Source organism: Hyperoodon ampullatus (assembly GCF_949752795.1).
Source record: "Hyperoodon ampullatus genome assembly, chromosome: 10".
Taxonomy (NCBI): Eukaryota; Metazoa; Chordata; class Mammalia; order Artiodactyla; family Ziphiidae; genus Hyperoodon; species Hyperoodon ampullatus.
Genome location: NC_136923.1, coordinates 68,415,745 through 68,442,749, shown reverse-complemented (window position 1 = coordinate 68,442,749; position 27,005 = coordinate 68,415,745). Strand labels below are relative to the sequence as shown.

Genomic DNA, 27,005 nt, shown 5'->3' with positions numbered 1-27,005 from the left:
CTAATCCTGAAAGTCGTTAGAAGCCATCTGAGAAAGTGGGGCATTTAGCCGGTCAAGTTCATCCACTTGGGGCGGGTGGTGCATTAGTATCTCTTGGTCCTCCAAGACATCTTCTCCAGCAGCTACCAGATTAGTGAGGGATTTGCTTCGAACACACTGGAAATCCACATGGCGACTCTTTCCTTCTTCTTTTTCCCATGACATCTGGATAAAGGGGCGCTGCACGTAATTATAGATCACTTCAGACCGGCCACCAGGTCTCCTCTTAATTTTTTCTTTACAGGTAGGATAACCTGAAACGGGAAAAAAGCCATCATGACCCCAGCAAATTGCTCACTCTGGTTTCCATACTTCCTTCTTCCTAACCACATGAATTTCCTCCCAAATCCCAAGACTATGTGAAAACTACAGGGAAGTGACCACGTTCTCTGAGACCCAGCCACCTACATGCTTGCTTCTCTCCTGCTCAGGTTAGTAGGTTTTGTCCTTAGAAGGGAAGTAACAAAAATTGTATCCCTTCTAATGGAAGAGGGAGAAGCCTCCTACTAATTTCAGAAGTCTTTATTTTACTGGCTTCAATACTATAGAACAAAAATCCTACCGGGGCATGGTTACTCTAGTCCTCTAATTCTATTGCTTAGAGGGCAACCTGTATGAGAAGTAGTTAAGGAAATGCGAAATGTTTAAGCCTAAAGAAAAAACTGGGATGCTGCCTAAAATATCTGAAAGTCTGTCACAGGGATATGGGAGAAATCTTATGCAGAGCATATATCTTCACAGGCTAGAACTAGAAGGACGACAGAAGAGGGAGGAGGTTATCTATTATACATGTGGAAGAATATTCTCATGGTAGGACAGTTTGATGGGCTGCTGTGGGAAATGGAGTGATCCCTGTCACTCTGTCCCTGTGGTTTCCAAAGAGATAAAGGAGGACACAGTAGAAAGAGGTTTAGCAGATGATCTCAAAAATCTCTTCCAACGTTAAGTTCCAACCTAAGTTGGACACAACAACGGGTTCTGTGAGCAATACTGAGACAGCTAGAGTAGCCAAACACAAGAGTCAAAGACCCATGGAGGGGAGACCAGAATGCCTTCAGCACTCTCCGGGAATCAGTCTCCAATACCCTTCCACGGAGACCACAGGTTGGGAGCCATTGCTCAAATCATTTAAAGCAGTTTTGTCAATATATCCAGACACTCCCCAAAGGTATGTAGTGGAATAAAATGAGTCTCCAAGTTATAGTTTTCAGAAGGACCCTTCCAGATCCCAGAAAGATCCTCACCAAGATTGTTGGCTAAACAGCTGGCCCTCCCACTTGGTGAACCCACAAGCCCTGCTACATTTACCCCCCCAGTGCCTAGTCCTCACTGCTCTTCATCCTGAGGCAGTAAACTGGGACTTATTCCTACAGCTGCTTTAAAGCATTTTCAACTGGAAATAAAATGACAAGGAAATGTAAGGGCAAACTAAAACAAAAATAGGAATCTTTGAACTTGGGTAGCAATGTAGTTTCCATGTGTGTCTATTCTCTAGGCCCTCGGAAGCCAGGTTTTAAGGACAAAAGCTGTGGCCATAGATCCAACCTATTCCAAGAGCCATGCAAGCTGAATATTGACGGGGATGTTCTTTACCTTCAATTCCAATGCGAATGTTTTTCAGGCCCCGTTCCTTTAACACTGTTTTAGCGACATCCCGATTCTCAATATATTTGAAAAATCTATAGAGCTTAGAGCTATAAAGAACTGGGGGAAAAAAAATCTGGGGTTAGTCACGGAGTGAATACCTCTGTAAGAGGAAGGAGATGAGCTAACAGATTCAGACTAATGACCTGAGCCCTGATGCCAAAAAGTCCATATGGATCACAGATTAAATGTTAAATAATAAATCAACCATAAGAAAGAAACCATACAAGAAATTTTTATAGTCTCAGGGTAGGAAAGACCTTTCTGGATATGACATAAAACCTAGAAGTCATAAAAGAAAAACTGATACAGTTGATTACATAAAAAAAATCTCTGCTTATCCAAAAACACCAAACAAAGCTAAGACGACAACCAACTGGGAAAAATATTTGCAACTCATATTACAAAGGGCTAATTTCCTTGATATCTATAAAGAGAGTGGTCACAAATAGAGAGATTTTACAAATCATTAAGGAAAAGACTAACAATCCAATTTTGTAATGGGCAAAAGGCATGATTACAGTTAACAGAAAAGAAAATGAAAACGGCTCTTAAAAAGATGTTCAATCTCATTCATGAAGTGAGAAATGCAAATTAAAACTCAAGTGAGATGCTGTTTTTCACCTATCAGAGTGGCAAAGATAAAAGTTCAGTGAAACTCTGTCTTGGTGAGCATATGGGAAACAAACCCATCATATATTGTCTTGTAAGTATAAACTGGCTCAACCTTTATGAAAGAGAATTTGGCAAATTTTATCAAAATCATAAAAGCACAAAGCTTTTGACACAGAAATTTCATTTCTAGGAATATTATTCTATAGAGACATACATGTGTGAAAGACTTTGTTTAAAAAGATATTCACTGCAGCATTATTTATAATTTATAGTTTAAATGGTCATCAAAAGGGCTGGTTAAATCAATTATGGCACAATCATGCAATGGAATACTATTCAGCCATAAAAAAGATTGTGGAAGCTTTTAATGTAAGACATGATATAGAACAGTCTCTACAATATGGTATCATTTGGGAAAAGAACATGTAATTGCTTATGTATGTGCACTGAATAAATCTGGAAGAATATAAAAGAAACTGAGGAGGAAAACTGGGTAGATGAGGCAGGGTGGGAATAAGACTTTTCAATGTATATCCTTTTGTATTTTCTGAATTTTGAATTACTACCAATTCAAAAGGATTTAAAGTGAAACAGGGCTTCCCTGGTGGCGCAGTGGTTGAGAGTCCGCCTGCCGATGCAGGGGACACGGGTTCGTGCCCCGGTCCGGGAAGATCCCACATGCCGCGGAGCGGCTGGGTCCGTGAGCCATGGCCGCTGAGCCTGCACTCCGCAACGGGAGAGGCCACAACAGTGAGAGGCCCGCGTACCGCAAAAAAAATAAATTAATTAAAAAAAAAATAAATAAATAAAATAAAGTGAAACAAATGGAGAGAAGAATGACACCACCACTTAATGTGCTGCCGCAGTACTGACACAGCACCAGACACCAGAGGCAGGCATGGGAAGTATAACGATGTTCCCCGTGCTCCCCAGCAGGAAAGACCCTCATCCAGGTGAGTGTGCTCATCACCGGCTCAACAGCGACAGTCACACTGGTTCTAGGATTTAGCTGCCACTCTGGGCAGCACATTTCTTGCTGGAAACAGGTACATCATGCAAGGGGCTCCTACTTTGGGAATACTCCTCCCCCATGGGTGGGGGGTGGTCTTCGTCCCAGTCCACAGAATCCTCATCCGTCAGCACGACAATGTGGCATTCTCGCTCCCCTTTCTTGGCACAGCCCACCATGATGGGCAGGATCAGCTCTTCGAGGTAGTGATCAAACTGCTTGTGAGCGCCGTCATTAGACAGTTCATGCAGTAAAGCACCTGGGAGACAAAAGGCAAGTGAACATCCTCTCTGCTCAAATGCAGGTATTACTGGAGTGAAAAGACTATGAGGTAACAGCTTTTATCATTGATAAGGTCCAGAGAAGTGGCCCATTTAAAGGCAGGGTATGTCTCCTACTCCAAGGCTATAATGTTAGATACTTTTCACATTCTACCAATCTCCTCCTGTTTAATAAACCCTGAGCATTCTGATCAACTGACATGCAATGTCAGTCTTGACATGTCTTGACATGTCTTGACATGCAATGTCAGAACATAAACATTAATTCTACAAGAGACAGAACCATCATTTGGGGATGAGTCTTTATAGTACCTCTTCTGAAGATGCTCTGGACCACAACTTCATAGAGTACCACAGAAGAGGAATGATCTCAAGTTTGGCGACACCAAGGGACTTGCTCTAAGTGTGTACTAGACTCAGTAGAGACACCACACATCTAGAGAACTTCATGGAATATGCAGGGAAATGTACCATGAACTTCAAAGAATTTTAAAATCATTTCAGGAAGCCTAGGTAATGATAAGTGCATGGAGTTTATATTCAGACAATCAGTTCTAATCCCAGCTTTAATGTTTAGAGCTTTGAACAAGCTAATTTCTCCATCTTCTCATTTGGTAAGTGAGATTATTACCTATCTTTCATGGGTTAATTGTGAAACTTATGCAAGTTCACATATATAAAGCACTTAAACACTAAGTTAATAATGATAAACTGTAAGAAGAACCCAGCCAATTTATGTTGTGTGACTTTATTAGTGAACCTTCCCTCATATCTGAGATCAGTATCCTTATTTGTTAAAGAGTTGAGACGCCAAGGTCCCAAGAGGGGAAGCAATTAGCTTGGTGACTCACGGGGTCAAGCTAGACTTAGAACCCACTACATGTTCTCTTGTTTACTCCACTTCTCACAGAGCTTTGAAACAAGAGAGGGAATGGTTAGTACCACGTCTCTGCCTCTACAGATGATTTTCAACCCACACTTGAAACGCTTTCTGTTTAGTAATTAAAAATGTCAATTCCAAGCACACTCAAAGTTCAGCTGCTCAAACGCAGCTGGCAGCTTCTCCTGTACTTACTCAGATCTTGACATCGGATAGTGTTGAAGTCAAAGTTAATACAGAGATAATCGCAAGTATCTCTAAGGTCTGGGATAGAGATGCCATCAGGACAATTGATGATACCAGTTTTGTAATAATCCTATAAATTAGGAAGAAGAAATGTAGGCAAAGAACAACATGAAAAATTCCCTCTTCAACCCCCTACTCATTCCTGGTTCTATTAAAGTGGTGGGTTACTAGAACTATCACCAAGTTGGTGATTCATTAGATAGCAAAGTGGCTCCTGGCCATCTTGACATGTTTAATCACAACTTGATACCTGACTGAGCTCACACGAGCAAGAAGGACTTAAGAATTATAAAAACAGAAAATAAAGCGGGAAAGGCAATAACTAGAAATGAGAAACCCTAAAGTCAGAACACAGTCTGATGCAACTCTCAAGGCTTCTGACCATGCACGCCCCCAGGGAAGATGATGTAACAAGAAGGCCACTACACACCAGCACCGTTCGAAATACAGTTGCACTGATTCCTTCGGCAATCTCATACTCGCCCTTCTCATTGGGCCGTGTGAAGTTGTACTCTCTTCCTGGTCCAAACATCCTGAAAGATACCCAGGCAACAATGTTACCCGCTGCAGCAGGATTCTTCACAGATGAGACTTCTCCCTTCTTCACCTCATTCTGGAAGACTCCGTTCCACTCTTTCAGTGTAAGTTAAAAACACAGCACTAGGACTCAACCCCTATACGACACACTCAAGTCTTAGGAAACTCCCTTCAGATAGGAAAAGAAGGCAGCAATTGCTTTCAGTGTTTGAGTGCAAGGAGGAACAAAGCAGCAAGCCCTCACAGTTCACCGTAGTGAACTTCTGTGACAGCAAAGAAAGTAGAACAGCACCTGCAGAGGTGGCCCTTGGAAAGCGTCTGGAGTGTGTGACAGTCGCCTCTCACGTCCTCTGCAGCGCCCAGGAACCTGCCCACGCACCGGCAGCTCAGGAAGATAGTGTCTCCTCCTCCTCACCCATCAACATGTACCTATCCAGCACACCATCTTTGATATTTCTGAGTTTTGCTTTTCAATATCTAATCTGATAGATGAATCTGTATTAGTAGGTGCAGATGTTACTGCTTTCCCTTTCCTGGTAGATTTTAATGGCGTAACTCTGGAAAAAATGCCCTTCCTCAATCCAAGGAGTAACTAATGACGGGAATTTCAGGTCAAGTAGAAAAGGAGGGTAGGTATTAGGATCATCAGCAATTTGACATATTTCAGAGAGGCAGGCCTGCTCTGGGCATGAATTCAGAGCTCATGAGGGCACAGGGAGGAAGTCTTGCTTTTATATTCATCTTTTCCCATCCTTCCTCTCTCTCTCAGATCCCCTCCAGTAAAACTGGCCCCATGACTTCTACTACTCCTGCTGCACATCTGTGTAGGAGCTGTGGATGGAGAAGCCAGGACAGGGCAGGTGCTGGTATCTTCAGCTGGCCCACTGGGGACTCACTGCCTTTTCCTTCCTTAACCTGTTGGGAAGCCCTGCTGTCCAACTGTTCAAAACTGTTATCCTCCACCCTGAACTGGCTGTTTTCCAAGGTCTGAAAAAGACTCAAATGCTTTCCAAATCACTACACCATACATAAGAAATCCATTTAGATAAAAGTTGTCTTCAAAGGATGCTGACATTGTTCTGGAATGTTCTGGTTGAAGTGTAGCCGAGACAGCTATGAATCAAAATAGTGAACAACATGCCATAAATATAATCCCCCCTCAGAGTCATTCATCCAGTAGTGGCATGGATCTGCATTAATCCATTCTCAGCTTCTTAGTTTGTCCCCCTTGTGACCAGTGGCCCACATTTGTAAGCTCACTGGCCAGGCTTATGAATACTTTACGTAGCCACAGGACAGAACAAACCTAAGAAACTCAGAATTCATGACCTCGGCTGACTCACCTGATGAACCATGTAGATAAAGGGGTCTATTACCCAGAAAATGCTTGCTTTGCTTTTCTTGAGCGCTACTTTTGGAGGCAACCTACTTCAGACAGACAGCCTACCCTGAGAAGTGCCTTCTGGAAGGAAGGGCCTGGGGGGAAATGGTGGCGATACCAAGACTGAGGACATGAAGTCAAGTCTGATACAGGGCCAATTTAGAAAATGTTTTAATCTTCTATCTTAATCTTAATTCAGATGTTTAAGAAATATATAGGTTTGGCTCTGGTTAAAAATGGTTCATCATGAATTTGTATGTATATATTTAAGTACACACATATTTGAACAGCTAGACTCCACTCAGCCTAAAATTCAGCAAGTTAGTGTGGTCCATTCTGGTTTCTAATTCAGTTCAAATTAGTTCAAAGTTGGAGTGAGGTTAGATCCACTTTCAAGTACTAGATGAAATCCTCAAAAGCCAAATGTTTGTGTGTGTATACACTCAAATTATTTTACTCTTATCCCAATCTGCTCTTCATGTTAAGGTCTACAGTTGGCCAGAAAGAGACCTCCTAACTCCCAGCCCAGGCTCTAAAAGTACTTCCTGGACAGCGCTCCTCCTCAGTAGACTCCTTCCATTCCTAAACTCTAACCCTAAAAAGCTGGAGGCAGGAGATGGTGAGGGGAGGGTAAGACTATAGTCTGAATGAAGCAACACAGAGGAAGGAACACGAAGAATTAAGAGAGCAATCGTCAAACAAAACAGCCAGATACAAAGATCCAGTTTCAGAAAACTTGAATAGTAGTGGAGGCATTAGAAATTGACACCATTTGGACCTTTTTGCACTCCCTTTTGTAGGGGGGGTTATTTCACTATACTGGCTTTGTAAATGAAAGTACCCACCCCCCAAAATCACCAACACATATAAGGTTTTTATGTCCTCTGTCTCGCAAAAGTATGAAGGTAGAATAAGCAATGAAATGTTTTTATTCTCAAATCTAATGCAAGGCAAACAGCAGGTATTTCTATTCACAGAGAACAGAGTGAATTTGGAAGGAAATTATCATCAATTACCTTCCCAACATGGTATCCGGATGAGCAGTGAAAATTTGTGGATTGACAACAAAACGTGTGCCATCTACGAGAAGTGTCACTTTCTCTGGTGCCTGAGAATGAACGTTACTGCCAAAGCCCACAGTGCTGTTTCCAAATCGTTCTGGAGCGATGAAGGGTTCATGGTTCCGTTTATTCCCACTTTGGAAGCAAGAGCCTTTGATGTCTTCAGGAAGTGGCATCATGTGAGGGAACTGAAGATTTGCTGGCTGAGCGGCAGAGTCAAGTGGAAGGTCTAAAAGATCATACAAACAAACCAAAGTAACGTGACAGCAAAAAGCCCTGGGGAAAAATAAACCTTGTCCTCTTAAAAAAAAAAACAAGAAAAAAAACCATTATACAAACAAAAATCCCAAACTTTAAGTATCCTTATGCAAAAACTCTTGCCTAAAATACGTAAAGAAAAAACACAAACTAGAGACTCATACTGGATCCCCCTGAACCTTTTCCTTCTCTCTGTGTGTGTGTGTGTGTGTGTGTGCGCGCGCACGCGCACGCGCACGCTGGGGAGGAGAGAATCAAGGCAATAATGCCTACACTTTAAAATAGAACGATTAAACAATTTTAAGGTAAACTACACACATGGTTAAAAATAATTAAACACTAAAGAAGCATTTCTGTGGAAAACAAGCAATCCTCTGCCATACTGCTTAACCTTCCCTAGTCTTGTTTCACAGAGGCATCGCTTTATTTCCGTTTTCACTTCTATCTCTAAATAACACTCATATTTCCTGTGTTTTATTTAAGGAACTTGATAACTCTGTTAGCCAAAACTATTTGTTTTTCACATTCTTAGAAAACGTTTCTAAATGTTATTTTCTAGAAAGGATAGTGATAGTCTCTAATTGTCACTTTTCCTAGAAATTCACTGAAAAATGCATTTTCACTACGCATAGGAGAATCCTAACATTACCAACAGGCAGGTCTTGCTCTCAACAGAAAAGTTCCAGGGCAGATGGTCTTGGATTAGGATTCATTCATGGAATCTGAGTTTTTGTCCTAGTATCACCAAAGAGCCATTTTCTTTAAGTAATTTATTTGATTTTTCTAAACCTGATTCATCATCTGTAAAATGAAAATAACATTCACTCCACCTACCTCACAGGATTGGTTTGACTATCAACTGAAAGTATGTGAGAGCACTTAAAAATGTATTAATACCACATCATGTAAACAGGCTTAAAACTAAATACCTGAAATCTGGATGTACACAGAAGAGAATCAGGGAAAAGTATTTTCAAAAGGATTACCAGAAGATTCTTTATTTTAAATTGATGTTTGCTGTTTTTATTATATAGCTGTACTTTTTTTTAGAAGATTCTTTTAAATAGGGGGTTCTCCTAAAATATTAAAATAATGTTTTTTTATTTAAAGAAAAATTTCAAATATACCAAAGCAGAGTTAATACAATATGTATACATCACCTAGATTTGGCTAGCTAACATTTTCCTACATTGGAAAGAAATAAAATGTTATAGATACAACTTAATGTCTCACTCCCGCCCTTCATGTATTTTAAGTTTGTATACAATAATTCATTGTTAGCTAGAGTACACTCAATTTTTTCCCCATTTGCTTCTAGAGAAAAGGAAACCAAAATCTAGACCAAAAACCTGTTTAGGGATCATATCCTAGAGCTTCTGATCAATTTTCAACTTACAAAGAGCTAAGTTTCCACACAATCCATGGGCAAGCTTGTAGCAAGAAATGCTTTAATCACCAAGACAGGCTTTCAACACTCTAAGTGCTATGCTTAAAAATGAAAGTAGGCACCTAACTTATTCAGTTCTTTAGAGCACTTGATTTTCCCCCAGCTATGATGCAATTAAATTGGGTTGATTCCTGAAGGATGCCTCAGATTCCACCCTGCTTAAGTGGGTGAGTAGGAAAAGAGACTCACTGCATAAATTCTCCGTAATGGGGCACTCTAGGGTGGCAGTCACACTCTGCTTTTTTGTCCATTGATATATATAAAATAACAGCGAACGCTGGCCGGAAAGACAGAGGTTTAAATCCCACCCAGTCCCCTACCTCCTGGCAGTGTGAACCTGAGCAAGTTATGCCTAAGCTTCTGAAGCCTCAGTTTCCTCATCTGTAACAGGAGGATTAATCTAAGCAGGGATCAGCAAACTTTCTGTGAAGGGCTAAAAAGTAAATATTTTGAGCTTTGTGGGTCACAGTCTCTGCCACCATAGCAGGAAAGCAGCCATATAGACAGTATGTAAACAAATGGGCATGATGGCTGTGTTTCAAATTTTTATTTACAAAAACAGGCAGTGGTTCAGATTTGACCACAGTTTGCCACCCTTGATCTAAAAACAGTAAAGTTTCTAGCACAGTGAGTGCTCAATAAATGGTAATTGCTACTATTATTGTTGCTATTGTTTTCATTAAAAGTTAAAAAGAACCTGACAATTTACCAAGAGCCTTCACATCCATTAACTCAACAGTCTTCTAGCCTTGTGAGGTAAGAAGAATGATTAACAACCTTGTTTTCTAGATTAAGAAAGCAGGGCTCAGAAAGATTAAGGATCTCATCCATGGTTACAGCTGGTAAGGAGCAGAGGTAGAATGTGAATCTGTCTTCCGACTCCAAGCCCGAGACTATTTTTCTTATATCATTACCAAGTTAGATGTACTAAACTGATTAAATAAGTGGAGATTTTTTGTGATAGTCAGATTTATATAACTGTGGTATATAAGCGAAGCTAATTAACTGGATATTTTATTTATTAAGAACATTTATGCCTTCTGGGCAGAATAGGTGCTGAGGTGTCAGAAAGCCCTCCACATTAAGTCAAGATCTAATCATCATACCATCATTCCTGGGACCTAGAGGATAAGTAAGATTTTGAAGACCAGAAGAAGCCGGGCTATTTGCTTCTTTTTCTTGGGCTGCAGCTGAGGCTTCATCCATCAGGCAGCTGGCCTCCTGCCGCAATAACCTGTCACTCTCAGTGCCACGGTGAACATTCATCCTCGGACTGTGTATCCTGAACTGTCTGCTTGATCAGGGAGAAATCCTGGAAGACAGGAATATGCATAATTTAGAACTCTCTCCTAACTAGAGGACTGACAGACAGTTCTCATTATTATTATTATTATTATTATTTTGCGGTACGCGGGCCTCTCACTGTTGTGGCCTCTCACTGTTGTGGCCTCTCCCGTTGCGGAGCACAGGCTCCGGACGCGCAGGCTCAGCGGCCATGGCTCACGGGCCCAGCCGCTCCGCGGCATGTGGGATCTTCCCAGACCTGGCACGAACCCGTGTCCCCTGCATCGGCAGGCGAACTCTCAACCACTGCGCCACCAGGGAAGCCCGCATGTATCTTTTTGAATTAGAGTTTTTGTCTTTTCTGAATATATGCCCAGGAGTGGATCATATGGTAGCTCTATTTTTAGCATGGAACCTCCATACTGCTTTCCATAGTGGCTGCACTAATTTACATTCCTACCAACAGTGTAGGAGTGTTCCCTTTTCGGACCTAGGCTTTTTAAAAAAGTCAATTTCATGTAAAACAAAACAATCCCCCCCAAATTGCGGGGGGTGGTGGTGGTATAGAATATGCAAGATTAAAAGACTCAGAACAACCAAATGTAAGGAATGAGCCTTGACTGAATTATGGATCCAAAAAAAAGGTTCTGAAAGAAAATATGAGGCCAATTGAGTAAATTTGATTATGGGTTATATATTAGTATTATGGAATTGTTCATTTTCTTAGATGTGAAAACGGTATTGTTGTGTTTTTTAAGAGAATGTTCTCAGAATATGCTTGCTAAAGTAACTGGGTGAAGTGTTGTGATGTCTGTAACTTTAAAGTGATTCAGAAAAATGTGTGCGGTGGGAGAGCACAGGCTCACACACAAATGAGGCAGATAATCATTGGTAAGTCTGGCGGATATATAAGATTTTGCTGATTGTAATGATTTTTTCCATTTTCCTGTAGATTTGAAAAGTTTCAAAATAAAAAGTTGAGGAGAAAATCTTATCTTTACTTCAGAGCCCAGCTCAGATTTTGTCTCATATGAAGACTTCATTTTCCAACCATACTATCTAGAGGTGACTTTCTCTAACTTTTATGTTTATCTTAAAACCTGAATGCCACATGAGAGCTACCTGAGAAGTTGACCAAATGTTTACAGCAGCACTATTTACAGTAGCCAAGACATGGAAACTACCCAAGGGCCCATCAACAGATGACTAGTAGATATCTACACACACACAATGGAATATTATTCAGCCATAGAAAATAATGAAGTATTGCCATTTGCAGCAACATGGTTAGACCTAGAGAATATCATACTAAGGTAAGCCAAAGACAAATATTATGAACCACTTATATGTGGAATTTGAAAAATAATACAAATGAACCTATATACAAAACAGAGACAGACTCACAGACATGGAAAACAAACTTATGGCTATCAAAGGGGAAAGGTGGGGAGGATAAATTCGGAGCTTGGGATTAACAGATACAAACTACTATACATAAAACAGATAAGCAGCAAGGATCCACTACATAACACAGGACTATATTCAGTATCTTATAATAACTGTAATGGAAAATAATCTGAGAAAACATAATTGAATCACTTTGCTGAACACCTGAAACTAACACAATACTGTAAATAGATTATACTTCAATAAAAAAATAAAATAAAAAAATTTTTTTTTAAATTTAAAGTCTAGGTCAGTTCTAACATCCATCTGATTGTTTCCACGTGATTAGATACAAGTTTAATTTTCTTAAACAAGAATATGTACATGTATAGGTGACAGTTGAGTCCTTCCAAATACCATCACATCAGAGGCACATAATGCCAGGCTATCCCACTACAGGGGATAAGCTTGATCATGTGGTTAAAGTGGTGACTATAGGTTTATCCATTGTAAAGAGAGATCTAATACCCTATCTCCCAATAACTTTTCACCCAGTGGTTTTAGCATCTATTGATGATTCCTGCCTGAATCAATTATTACATTTGGGACTACAAAATGATGACTAATTTTATCATTCCTCCTACATTTATTGTCTAGCATTCTTCTGTTAAGTAGAACTATTTCTTCACTCTCCATTTATCTTCCTTTTAAGTATTATGAACTCAAAGGTTTGTTTTAATCTAATGTATTATAATAATCCATTACCATCATTTTTTTTCAAATTGTCCAATTTTTGGTTCAAATTATCCCAGGTGGGACTTCCCTGGTGGCACAGTGGTTAAGACTCTTTGCTCCCAATGCAGGGGGCCCAGGTTCGATCCCTGGTCAGGGAACTAGATCCCACATGCATGCCGCAACTAACTCACATGACACAACTAAGGAGCCTGAGAGCCAAAACTAAGGAGCCCACATGCCACAACTAAGGAGCCTGCCTGCCACAACCAAATAGACCCAGCACAACCAAATAAAATAAATAAATAAATAGTCCCAGTTATGGCTAATATGGTTCCCTTCAAGCCTTCATCTGTGTCATTTAACCCTAATTCTACTGGCTGATGAGGCTACTTCCTGTACAAGAATTTTCTTTTTTTAATGAAAGTTCATAGCAGCTTTATTTATTTTTTTTGCGTGAGAGGAATTTTATTTTATTTTATTCTGTTCTATTCTATTTTATTTTGTACAAGATTTGTCTAAGCTCACCTTTTACCATCTCTGACCCAGACCTAGAATCAGCTATTCCTCCCTGGAGCCTTTGTTCCTTTTAGTGGACAAAAGCATTTATAAATCAGGATCTGAGCACTAGATGTCTTCATAGCTATTGAGATGTCATCGTCTCCTGAAATGGTCTAGAAGCAAAGTTGGGGATTAAAAAAAAAAAAAAAAAAAAAAAAAGAGTTTATATTGATATTTTCAACTCAAATTCAACATTATGGTTTTTTTACTTACTTTATATTAGTACTATATCTTTTCTCTCACAATGAAAATCTTGGTTCATAAACTAGTTTTTAAATTATAACATTAATATTACTAACAATAAACCCACTGAGTTTAAGTCTTTTGGGGGTCAATTCTTTTTGTCCTTAAAGTATACCCCACTAGGGATGTACAGTCAGTGTGCTACATTCAAGTTATTTTATTTTTTCTTTGTATGTCCTGTAATTTAGGTTCATTTTCTAACACTCAATTATAGCTTATTTTTCATTATTTTTAAATTTAATTTTTGAATATGTAAAACATTTACGTTCTTCAAAAGTTAAGTGTTACAAAAAAGGAACGCTCAGAGAAGTGTCTCTCCCTTCCCCTTTCCCTCCAATATTTTCCTAGCTATTCCCTACATATAACTAGTTTTATTAATTTGTTTATCTTTCATGTTTCTATTTATAGAAATAAGCATAATGTGTGTATATACATAAGTTCTTTTTTTTTTTTTTTTTTTTTTTTTGTGGTATGCGGGCCTCTCACTGCTGTGGCCTCTCCCGTCGCGGAGCACAGGCTCCGGACGCGCAGGCTCAGCAGCCATGGCTCACGGGCCCAGCCGCTCCGCGGCATATGGGATCCCCCCAGACCGGGGCACGAACCCGTATCCCCTGCATCGGCAGGCGGACTCTCAACCACTGCGCCACCAGGGAGGCCCTATACATAAGTTCTTAATTCTTCTTTTTCTTATACAAAAGATGGAATACCATATCCAGTTCTGTACTTTGCTATTTTTACTTAACAATATATCTCAAACTCACTCCACAGGAGTGATTAGAAGTCTTCCTCATTCTTTTTAATGGCTGTTTAATACTCCACTCTTAGATGTTAATAGGTAGAACTTTGATAGAGAAAAAAGGAAAGAGCATTTTAGACTGGGTGAATGGTGTATAACAAGCAGGAAAGTAAGCGTGAACAGGCTTTATACTATATGAAGGAGTGTGGGCTGTGGGGAGAGCAACCAGGTTAGAGTGAAGGGTGGGAGAAATCAGAATCACCATACCATACGACTTCAGGGAACCCCATGCACACCATCATTTAAGGAGCTGTACAATGCACAACTTAGATGGCTGTATACAACAGCCCTAGAAGATAAGGTTGAAAACCAAGCTGGAGCTAGCTTATGGAGGCCTTGAGTTATAAAGTAAAATAAAGTTAGGACTTTGTCTTGTAGCCAAAGTTTTTACACAGAGAAGTGTCATGTTCAACATGTTGCTTTAAGGTAAATACAACCACAGGTGGACTAGAAGAGTAAGAGGTTATTGAAATTGTCTAGGCATGAAAGGATCTCAGTGGGTTGACAGCAAGAAGGGTAGTACCTAAGACACAGTCCTGCCTACCTTCAAAGAGCTTACAATCCTAGTTGTTGAGAATGTGAAACACAAGAGTTACATAATACAGAAAAGTGATATTTTAGGATCAGAAGAGACCTTAGTGATTATTTTGTCCAGTGGTTCTCAAGTCTAGCTGATAATCAGAATCACCTAGCGGAACTTGTTAAAAACATTCTTGGGCCCTATTCCCCAGAGATTCTGATTTAGTAGGTCTAGGGTGGATCTGAGAATGTGAATTTTTTTTTCATGTGGGATCTTAGTTCCCTGACCAGGGATCAAACCCGTGCCCCTGCAGTGGAAGTGCGGAGTCTTAACCACTGGACTGCCGGGGAAGTCCCAAGAATGTGAATTTTTAACAAACTCCTCAGCTGATCCTGTGGACTAGCTATGTTTGGGAACAACTCATCTGGTATACCCTTTCATCTCATGAATGAGAGACTGAAGCACAACAATATTCTTTTTGAAGAATATTCTAGGAGATTACAAACTTAGAGTAGGGAGGCCTTTTTAATCAAGACCAAAAAACCCAAAAGCTAAAAAAGAAGAGAAAGACAAATCTGACTACAAAAATTTTTTTAAACTTTTGTATGGCAAGGAATCCTATAAAGGAAAAAAAAAACTTGAAAAATTGTATTTGCAACAGGCTTTTACAAAGAGTTATTTTCACAATATTCAAGGGCTTATGAAAATGCATGAAACTAACCCAACAGAAAAATGTGCAAAGGATGGGGAGAAAAGGGAAATACCTAAGAACTTGGTGAAGCTACATTAATAGGCTAGGAAATAGAATTTAAGGCAAAAAAACTACACAAGTTGGGCAAGGCATAACATTTGAAGATATCTGTTGCCAGAACCATTTCTCTTCCTCATGTCTACCTTGGAAGAAAGCCGTAACAAGAGAAGAGATAAAGGAGAGAAGAGGGCATTCCAATTCCACAGAAAGGCAGGAACGCCTCTGATTCCACATCCCTTCTCCTTCATTTTCCTCTATGAATTGCTGAGACCAGGCTAGCAAGCTGGCACATAAAAGCACAAGGACAGTAGTGACAAGATTATAACCGCTTGGATATATTTTCCTGTCTTCTCTACTTGACATCCCTAACTTACCGCCCTTAGTACCTTTTTGTCAATATAACTTATGCCCAAGAACAGCTTTTGTGCCAGAAGAGACTATATTACAGTTACCTGGATTTAAATTAAGACTTAAGAACTTACATTCAATTTATAACTGTCTAAAGGCCTTTAAACAGTTTCCTTTACAACTTTATCAAATTACCTATTTAAAAAAGACAAATAACAATAACATTTTTACTCACTACTCAGTTTAAAATATAAAATAAGACAAATATAGTTTAATCCCCTAAAACGACGATCCTAAGTTTGATATTGCCAAACATTTTAAACTATACTTTTCATCTTAATATGTTCTCTTTTCTTGTTTTAGCACTTTAATTGCTTCCCAAGCAAATCTTTAAGTACTCAAAAAACCTTTAGTAAATTCTAAAAAAGTAAACTTTTGAATCTAGTATATCTCAAGAAGTTCTTAAATATTGCAACACCCTTTCAAAATGAAAAGTTTTCTTATATCCTTAAACTAATAATCAAATCTAAACCCAGTTACTCAAGGACACATTTTACACTGGAACCAAATCAATCAGTTGAGATTCTTCAATATGCCGAATCACCACAAACATTCCATCTTAAGTCCAGATGGACTTAAACTTCACTGATTTAACATATATCATGTGCTACATATTATTCTACGTACTTTATATTATTTAACTTAATACTCAAAAAAAAACTTTTATGAAGTAGGTACTATTATTACCCCTATTTACAGATGAGGAAACTGAGGAAGAAAGAGGTTAAGTTCCCACAGTCACATAGCTAATAAATAGTAGAGCCAGGCTTCAAAACCCAGGCTTCTGGCTCCAGAGTCAAATGCATGTTACCCTTAAGCTGTGTTACCTCTCCTTATAGGTCTGATTTACTTCATGAATTCTACGTAAGTTTCACAGGTTTGGAGATATGATTTCAAGCCCAAGATCTGGAGCCAGGACATATGACCTTTCTGTGCCAGTAACAGGCACACCTAGCACCTTTTCTGTTTAAATAGTTGCTTTGAGATGACTTCTAAATCAATTAACTCCAGATAGGGGTTGATTTTACAATCTGAGTTCCCCGAGTTCAAATTACGACCTTACCTAATTCTGCTGTAACTTTCACCTTTATTACCTAAAAACAGGGTAGATCAAATTCTGTAATTTCCACACAGGTGCTTCTATCTTTTGATGGATTCAACTAGTTATGGTCATTCTAATGACACCTTTAAGCTAGGAACAATCCAAGGTACATAACAGACCAGGCAAAGCTCATGACTCCTAAGAAAAAGCCAGTCAACATATGAGGTCCCTAATGTCCAGGGCACTCTTCTGCTTGCTATTATCTAAAACCCTCTATAGGAGGAGATACACAAGCTGTTAAAGATTACTTAATGGCAAACTTCCAGGAAATATCCAAGAGATATACTATTAGCAATATAAAGAGTACAAGGGAGTGCAATTTAAAAAATTTTAAACGTATTACTCAATACAGTAGGTCATTTTATAAGAAAGAGCTAAGTTTTTGTACAGTAAGAAAAGATTGGAAGGTCTTAGGGGACAGATCCATGGATCAGTACTGTAGCAATAGAACAAACACTGAAAATTCTGGAGACAATCCAAAATCACTGTGTCAGAAGATGGTTCAAGGACCAGTATCAATTAGCATCAAAAGTTTTCACCGATTCTTAGCAAAAATGAGGATAGTGGAGATGATGTAACACATGGGGGCGGGCATACACACACACAATTATTATCCCAGTTCTAAGGCACGTGACATTGACTAAGACATCAATATAATAACAGTGTTTCAGGAAAGCACTATTATATTAAAGCCTGATTTCAAAAATATTAAAATGTGAATTGAAAATTATGGTATATATTAGTGTAATGCTTTCTTGGTACCTAAATTAAATCTTTACTTCTTTTCTGATATTAAATGTCTTTTCTTTTACAACATAATGGTGACAGAAAATTATAGATTTTTTTTTTAGTGTCCTAAAAGGCTGGCAACCTGATGATGGGCTCCCAATTTCCCCCCCCCCAATTTTACCAATCATAAATCTCAAAAAAAATCTGGGTCCCAATCACCTTCCATCTAGGACTACAAAAACACTTCTATTAATTCAGTCCAGTCTACCTAAAAATATCCCAAAATAAAGAATCTCTTGCTTAGCTACCCTATTGGTGGCCAGCAATCCTCAAGGGAAAAAAAATTTTTTTCCTTGTGCCGAGCTGAAGTCTGCCTTCCTCCCCACACCCACCGTGACTTCCACGCATTGGCAAGTCCTATGCCCTGGAATAATGCATCCATCAGAATGGGATGGGTAAAACAGAAAACAAAAACCAAAAAAAAACCCCCATCTGTTTGAAGGCATTAGACGACTAGTAAGATAGCCAAGACTGAAGAGAAGCCGTGATGGTCAGTTTTATACGGCAACCCTCGAGACTACAGTCCTAGTTATTCAATCAAACACTAATCTGCGTGTTACTGTGAAGGTATTTGGTGGATGTGATTAAAGTCTTTAATCAATTTAGTTTAAGTAAGGAAGATTATCCTAGATAATGTGGGTGGGCCTGATCCAACCAACTGAAAGGCTTTAAGGGCAGAACTGAGGTTTCTCTGAGGAAGAAGAAATTTGACTGGAATGCAGCTTCAACTCCTGCCCAAGAGTCCCAGCCTGCCGTTCCTGATGGCCTAGTCCAGTCTCCACAATGTATATACACCAACTCCCTTCAATAAGCAGCTTAATATATACGTGTGTATATTTATATACAAGTAGATAGATGACATAGATTATTTTGATGATATATAAATACTACACAGAACCATACTCCATAGTTAAAACCGTCCTTCAAAGAAAACTTCAGGACCAAGTGGCCTGACTAGCAAATTCTTCCATGCCTTTAAGGAAGAAATTACATCAATCTTATACAAACGCTTCCAGAGAACAGAAAAAGAGGGTCTATATCCCAATTCATTTTCTGAGGCCAGCATAATACTGACCCAAAACTTGACAAGAACATTACCAAAAAGCATTACAGATGACTTTTTCTCATAAGCACAAAATCCTATACAAATTATTAAAAAATCAAACCCAGATACATCAAAAAGGATAATACATATGGCAAAGGTTGACTTAACATTCTAAAATCAGTATAATTCACCACATTGAAAGGCTAAAACAGTTTTAGAATAATAACTAAAATAGCATGAAACAGTATTGATAAACTAGACTTAAAAAGGGCAGGTTGAAACAATAAATATAGTCACAGAAAAAAAGATTAAAAATATAAACAACTATTCTCCCTTAATTGTAGGCTTATCATATGTGATTTTTAAAAACTTTTATTGAGTATGCCAAAGTCTCTAAAATGAATGTGTTATTACTTTTAAAATGAGAAAGGAAAATGTATCTGTAAAAACAGGGAACTCTTCAAGAAAATGTTGGAGTATTTTTAAAGCTTAGGACAGTTTAAAAGAAATTTTTTAAGGTTTCAGAAGAAAATGATATATTACTAAAGAGATTTGGACATTTTTCCGTCTAGATTAATGAAGAAATATTAGGAATATAAGACAAATTAGGAATTCAGGTTAAAAACATTAAATAGTTTCTCAAGCAGATTATTCAATAGGATGACAGAATAATCTTGGTAGCTTTAAATCCAACACAAGGGCTTAATGTGGAGGCATGGTGTGCTTCTTAGGGTACTCAACAGCAAGCACGGTTCTAAGGAACAGGTAGAAGGTAGACAGGTGGGTAGGCACAGGATAAAGAATGATGCTCAAATCCCAAGTCAGAGGGTGCTCAACAATAAGGGCAATGGAACATTCAGATTACCTGACATTTAATACCCTAAACAGATTGTTATGAGCTAAATTAAATTGTTTCCCTCAAAATTCATATGTTGAAGTCCGTTACCCTAAATCCTCAGAATGTGACTGGAAATAGGGCCTTAAAGAGGTGATTAAGATTAAATGAAGTCATTAGGGTGGGCCCTAATCCAATACAAATGGTGTCCTTTTAAGTAGAGGAGATGAGGACACATACAGGCACAGAGGGAAGACTGACCATGTGAAGACACAGGGAGGAGAAGGCAGCCACCTCCAAGTCAAGGAGAGAGGCCTCGGAAGAAACCAACCCCGCCAACACCTTGAACTTGGGCTTCCAGCCTCCAGGATTGTGGGAAAATAAATTTCTGTTGTTTAAGAAATTTCTGTTGTTTACCACACAGTTTGTGGTACTTTCTTAGGGGAGTCCTAGCAAACTAATACACAGATGCAACTGCAAAAATTAAATTTTACCCTCTCCCACAGAAAAAGAGATTTAGGGCAAAAACACTGAAGGCGTCTTACATGGTTTTAAGGTATGGACTGTGATCTTCATATAGAAGTGTAGATCATTAGCTGTTTTATTCTAAGGAAGGTGAACTTTCTTTAATAATCTTCTTAACCAAATCATGTCACAGATCTTTCTACTACACCCCAGTGCTTTCCAAAATGTTAGTAAGCCCCGCCCCCATGTTATAGTAAGAACAGAGATAAAGTTTAATTTATATCTATACTTATCATAAAAGCCTTAATATTTCAACGCTGGAAAGGACAATCTGAATCTAAATAAAATATCTTCTTAAATTAAAATATTAAAAAAAAAAACAGTTAACAGCCAGCATCTCCTGGGAACTCACAATAGTCAGGTGCAAATCAAAGCATTTTACATAAATTAACCCAATCCTAATAACCCTCTGAGGTAGGTACTATTACAACCTCTTTTTCGGAGACATAGAAACTGATGAATATCCAAGCTAGTAAATGAAGGCACTAAGACTTAAACCCAGTTAAAATTGGCTACAAAGCCCACATTCTTAACCACTGCCCAATGAAGTATAATGAGGGCACCATTGAGCATAAATTGTAATGGCTTTGGAGTCAGTTTAAATTTGAATGCTGGCTCTGCCACTTACACAGTGAATGACTTTGGGCAAACTTAAGCTCTTTGTGTCTTAGATTCCTTGGCTATAAAATGGAGATAATTAAATGAGGCAATGGATGTAAAAACATTTAGCACAGTGTCTGGAACATAACAATGTCTACTAATTACTAAGTCCTTACTATTTCTAATTCTACTTTCATGAATATACAAGAACAATCCAACAATGTCTACTTTGGGATGGACTTCCCTGGTGACACAGTGGTTAAGAATCTGCCTGCCAATGCAGGGGACACGGGATCGAACCCTGGCCCGGGAAGATCCCACATGCCACGGAGCAACTAAGCCCGTTCGCCACAACTACTGAGCCTGCGCTCTAGAGCCCATGAGCCACAACTACTGAGCCCCTGAGCCACAACGACTGAGCCTGCGTGCCTAGAGCCGGTGCTCCACAACAAGAGAAGCCACTGCAATGAGAAGCCCGCACCCCTCAACTACTGAGCCCGCACTCCACAACAAGAGAAGCCACCACAATGAGAAGCCTGCACCCCTCAACAAAGAATAGCCCCCACTCACCGCAACTAGAGAAAGCCCGCGCATAGCAACAAAGACCTAACACAGCCAAAAAAATAAATAAAATAAAATAAAAATTTAAAAAAAAAAAAAAAGAATCCACCTGCCAATGCAGGGGACACGGGCTCGAGCCCTGGTCTGGGAAGATCCCACATGCCGCGGAGCAACTAAGCCCATGCGCCACAACTACTGAGCCTGTGGTCTAGAGCCCGCGTGCCACAACTACTGAAGCCCACACGCCTAGAGCCTGTGCTCCGAAACAAAGAGAAGCCCACGCACTGCAACGAAGAGTAGCCCCTGCTCGCCACAACTAGAGAAAGCCCGGGCGCAACAACAAAGACCCAATGCCACCAAAAATAAATAAATATGTTAAAAAAAAAAAATGTCTACTTTGGGGACTCTAAGCAAAAATAGCAAAGGGTTCTTTTCTTTCATCCATACTTCTTTCCTTCCTATGATTCCAGAAATGCATATACTATTCCAATAATCTTATTTCTCATAAGAAGTATATTGAATCAGATTAGCAGTTAGATCAGTCTTATATTCTGTCTCCCACAGAGATACCTAATAACTTGGGTAAGGACAACAGTACAGTTACGCGACAACTTCAAAAGATTCCGGACATTGCTCAAACATCTAACATTTAATAAAAATTCACCAATGTACTTACTTTAGCCTTTACCGAATTAAAAAAAAAATACCAAGTTCATAACATTTCTTGGGATTACAAGATAACTATTTGCTCTTATTTGTTCTATTACTACTTATTCCAAGTTTCAGAGTTCCTTATTTTAGTGTTCCCAATCTTCCTGATTTATGTGGTTAGAAAATACTCTCCTTCAATCTCCATTTTTCCAAATACTGCTTCTGTACTCATGTGAAAGTCTCTCAGTTTTCTTTATCTACTTATAACTGAACTTCTCTAAGCCTTTTCCATTTTTGAAGCATTTTTCTTGAGATGATTTAGTGGAAAGAACACTGGGCTAGGAGCCAGGAGTCCTCACTCTGCCGTCTTATCTCTCAGAGTCCTCATCTTATAAGGCAAGAGGGGCTTCCCTGGTGGCGCAGTGGTTGAGGGTCCGCCTGCTGATGCAGGGGACGCAGGATCGTGCCCCGGTCCGGGAGGATCCCACGTGCCGCGGAGCGGCTGGGACCGTGAGCCATGGCCGCTGGGCCTGCGCGTCCGGAGCCTGTGCTCCGCAGCGGGAGAGGCCACGGCAGTGGGAGGCCCGCGTACCGCCAAAAAAAAAAAAAAAGGCAAGAGGATTGCAATAGATAAATTTGTAATAGGTTCCCTTATAGCTCTAAGCCTCATATTTCCATGACTCTGGGTCTTCCAACTAGAAATCATTCAGTATGCCAACAATTTCCCTAAACTTTACTCCAGTTAGCCAAGGAGGAGTAGGCATGTTCAGATTCAGGGGCAGAAGAAGACACAATAATCGGAAAGCCCAGGGCTATAGAAGGAAAGACATGGTATTTTGTGAATCAACAGAAAAAGATTAGTAAGAAAAATGCGATGCCAAGAAGAAACCAAAGACAGAAAAAAAGTCAGAAACACACAGTCTAACTCTAATCTCATCCCTACACATCTATTTGAAGAACTAAGAAACAAAAAGCTTTGGGAGCACAGGTTATCCAGCCCTCATATCTACCTCAAAGGAGCAAGGCAACTCTATGACATCTTTGCAATGTTGTTGCTAAAATGGCCTACTACAGTGCTTTGCACAGAACAGGCATTACTGGGGTATCTGATGACTGAATTAATGTTCAGATGACCTGAAAGCCCTCATAAATGCTACTGGTACTGCTACATACCAGGAAATCTGAGAGCTCAAGGCAATGGGAAATACAAGGCACTGGCTGTCCTGGTTCTAAGGGAAAGGAGACTAAATTAGTTGGGAGGGGGGAAGATTTGGCCTAATGGCATAACTTATGAGCTGATGCTACTGGAAGCAGCTCCCAGAAGGTAAAAGGACAGATTAACAGGCACGGACCATCTCTAAGGCAATATTATAATATGTATGAAAGTATTTCCTACCCTGGTGTCAGAGTCCAAGAAAGCACTATCTTTTCTAAAGTTTCCTTCCAAAGAGTCAGATCTTCTTGGCTTATGATTGGTTAGGGGGCAGGGGAGAGTAAATCAATAAAGGGATAAGGAAGTTGGGCAATTCTAAAAATTCTCAGGCCAGCCCTATTTTGGTGTTTATCAAAGTGTGGTCCCTGGATCACCAATAACAGACCAAGGGAGGGTGTGCTTGCTTAAAATGCAGACTCAGAAACCCATCACTGATCTCCAGAATCAAATTTCTGGGAGAGGTACAAATCAAAACCACATGAGATATCACCTCACACCTGTCAGAACAGCTATCATCAAACAGAACACAAAAAAAACATGTTGGCAAGGATGTGGAGAAAAATGAACCCTCGTACACTGTTGGTGGGAATGTAAATTGGTGCAGCCACTGTGGAAAACAGTATGGAGGCTTCTCAAAAAACTAAAACAGAACTACCATATGACCCAGCAATTCTACTCCTGGCTATATATCTGAAGAAAACAAAATCACTATTTGGAAAAGATACATGTACCCTAATGTTCACAGCAGCATTATTTACAATTACCAAGATATGGAAGCAACCTAAGTGTCCATCAACAGATGAATGGATAAAGAAGATGTAGAATACACATACATACACACACACACACACACACACACAATGGACTACTACTCAACCATAAAAAAAGAATGAAATTTTGCCATTTGCAGCAACATGGATGGACTTGGAGGGCATTATGCTAAGTGAAAAGTCAGAGAAAGACGAATACTGTATGATATCACTTACATGTGTTATCTAAAAAAAATACAACACACCAGTGAATATAACAAAAAAGAAGCAGACTCACAGACAGAGAAAAAACAAGTGGTTACCAGGTGGAGGTGGAATAATATAGGGCTGGGGGAGTGGGAGGTACAAACTATTGGGTGTAAGGCTCAAGGATGTACTGTACAACACGGGGAGTTAGAGCCAATATTTGGTAATAATTGTAAATGGAAAGTAACCTTTAAAAATTGTATAAACAATTCTAAAAATTATTTAAAAAATTTCTGGGAGGGGTGTTGGTACTTTTAAGGAGCAAACTTACGTTTGAGAACTACTGTCCCAGAATTTGGGTCGGGGGGTGTGGAAGAAGAGTTAAGGGTGGAGTTCTTCAACCAGATTCTTCAAATTCAACTGCTATAACTACAACACTGTTTGGGGGACCATTAAAAAAAAGAACTTTAATTTCTCAGGTAACAGCTGCAGCTAGTTGTTTAACAGCTAACAGGGGCACGATTAAAGAGCCTGGAAAATTCATTTTCATAAACTGGTTAAACAGTTTCTCAGTCTGTTTACCCTGTTAGTTTGTTCACTGGTTTCTCGTTTAAAAATAAATCGGATCAATCCAGGAATTTTCAGAAAGAATCACAAACTCTAAAATAGAAGAGTTTTTTTTTTTTGATAGTGCAGAACTAGGCTCTTAAACCTGAAAACACTGAACGCTATAAAAAGTAAGGTTTTATTTAAAAGAAAATTACCAGTTCAGGCTCCCCCAGATCTTTTGCACTCAGAGGCACTGATGAAAGCTAGTAATTTGTGGGTGGCAAAGAAGGAAGACTGAAGCAGGGGTGCAAAGAGCAAGAAGTCCGACCAACTACCTAATTTTTAATGAATTCAATTAACTGCCAGAAAAAACACATCTGCAAATGTTTTATCAATAAACCCTCCGGGGCTTTCATCATTCCCCTTCTGTTGGGATTAAAAACACCAAAGGCCTGCAGGAAAGTCAAGTTATACTTTAGTTGTCCCCACGACTGTGTTGCCGATTTCCACACAAGGCGACCCCCCTTCTTCCCCGGATTACCAAGCTTTACCCTCAGCACGGAAACTGGCGCCTGGAACCCATTTGCCAACGTTGTGCCTCGAGATGACTGTAGCCCCGCGAGCTTTCAAACTGGGGGTCCGACCCGGCGGGCTGCCGCCCGAGCGGCGTCCTGAGGAGTCGGTCCCCTACCCCCGACACAAAGGCACCTTCCGGGGCCAGGCCCGCTGCCGCACTCGGCCCGCCGGGTCTTCGAGGCGAACGGCCTCGTGCCGCCACTTACCTGAAGCTCCCCGCCGCGCTCTCGCGCTCGGGGGCCGAATCCGCCCGGGAGGCGCGCGCACACGGCGCCGCGAGCAGCCGCCCCTTGGACGGCCCGGGCCGCAGCGGCGCGCGCCCCCCAGCCCCAACCCGGCCCGTGCGGCCACGCAGCTGAGTCACCCGGCGCTTCACGTTAAGAGTCCCCCCTCGGCGCGCGGGGCACGCCGGGAAGGCCGGGCTCCGGCCAGCCCCCTGGGCAGCGCGGCGCAGGGTGTCCCTTTTCCTTCCCGACACGCCCCACCGTCCCACGGAGGACGCTCTCACTGCTGTACAGCCACGGTAGATCGGTTTCTGAGCTGCGGATACCCTCTTTCAATTATTAAAAGTCTGAAAGGAAAAGTTAGTAGTTATCTGAATTGTGAAACAAGCTCGCGCAGCCCCGGGACAGCCAATGCTTTTAGAAAATTGTGGAGCCCGGATCTTTACCTACGTTTTGGGGGAGGAGGTAGTGAGAATAATGGAGTTCCTTAAACACCTTTTGCTTGGAAATCCCTCTCCTGGATATGCATTCTGACCTAGAGGAGGGGGGAAAACTCCACGTTTTTCTCAAACCTTGAGTTTAAGGAAACTACATAGTATAGCAAACAAAGCTGAATTACACATTTTTAATCAACCTGAAGCAAATTATTGGAAAATTAGTTGTGTTACTAGTAAAATATTTCAACACTCAAAAAATTATCTATGTATAGTCCATGACCTATAAAGCGTAAAAGGAAAGAAATAGCATCAGTCCTTTCTGTCATGATTTCTACTGGTTTTTGTACTTTTAAAAGTTATACTAGTTAAATAAAAAGTTATACTAAATAAAAAGTTATACTGATTATGCAAACTTTTGTTTTAAAATTGTTGAAAACCAATTAAGTTAATAATAGCACGATTTCTTAAATTTTGAGCCAACTTCTTTTTCATTACTTAAGAGTCTAAAAACTAATTTGGGGCTAATGATTATGATTAGGTTTGAAATGGAAGGAATATAAGAAAATATCTCATTCCAGTAGGTTGCAAATGGTTGCCAGATACTTGTATAGTAAAATTGCCTCATTAAGGGCAACAACTTAAAAAAACTGAAGCTATAAATTTGTTCATTGTAATTTTATCTTTTGACCTGATGAAGTAATCCAGAGCATCTGACAGAAACTCCTGACAAGTCTGTCTACTTATTGGACCCTTACCTTAAAAAAACTCATGATTCCTGGGCTTCCCTGGTAGCGCAGTGGTTGAGAGTCCGCCTACCGATGCAGGGGACACGGGTTCGTGCCCCGGTCCGGGAAGATCCCACA

General features: G+C 40.0%; 1 protein-coding gene across 1 annotated transcript; it reads right to left on the bottom strand.

Moving 5' to 3' along the window:
• Window positions 1–25,803, bottom strand: KCTD20 (potassium channel tetramerization domain containing 20; the record flags this gene model as incomplete). The annotated part of the gene is made up of 8 exons (XM_079713353.1): window positions 25,688–25,803; window positions 10,505–10,710; window positions 7,649–7,922; window positions 5,145–5,247; window positions 4,664–4,784; window positions 3,369–3,566; window positions 1,633–1,743; window positions 1–293 (listed from the first exon to the last, which is right to left on the bottom strand). The coding sequence occupies exons 2-8, from the start codon at window positions 10,662–10,664 to the stop codon at window positions 1–3; spliced, it is 1,260 nt and encodes a 419-aa protein (XP_079569479.1). The 5' UTR covers window positions 10,665–10,710; window positions 25,688–25,803.
• Window positions 25,804–27,005: the final 1,202 nt, after the last annotated feature.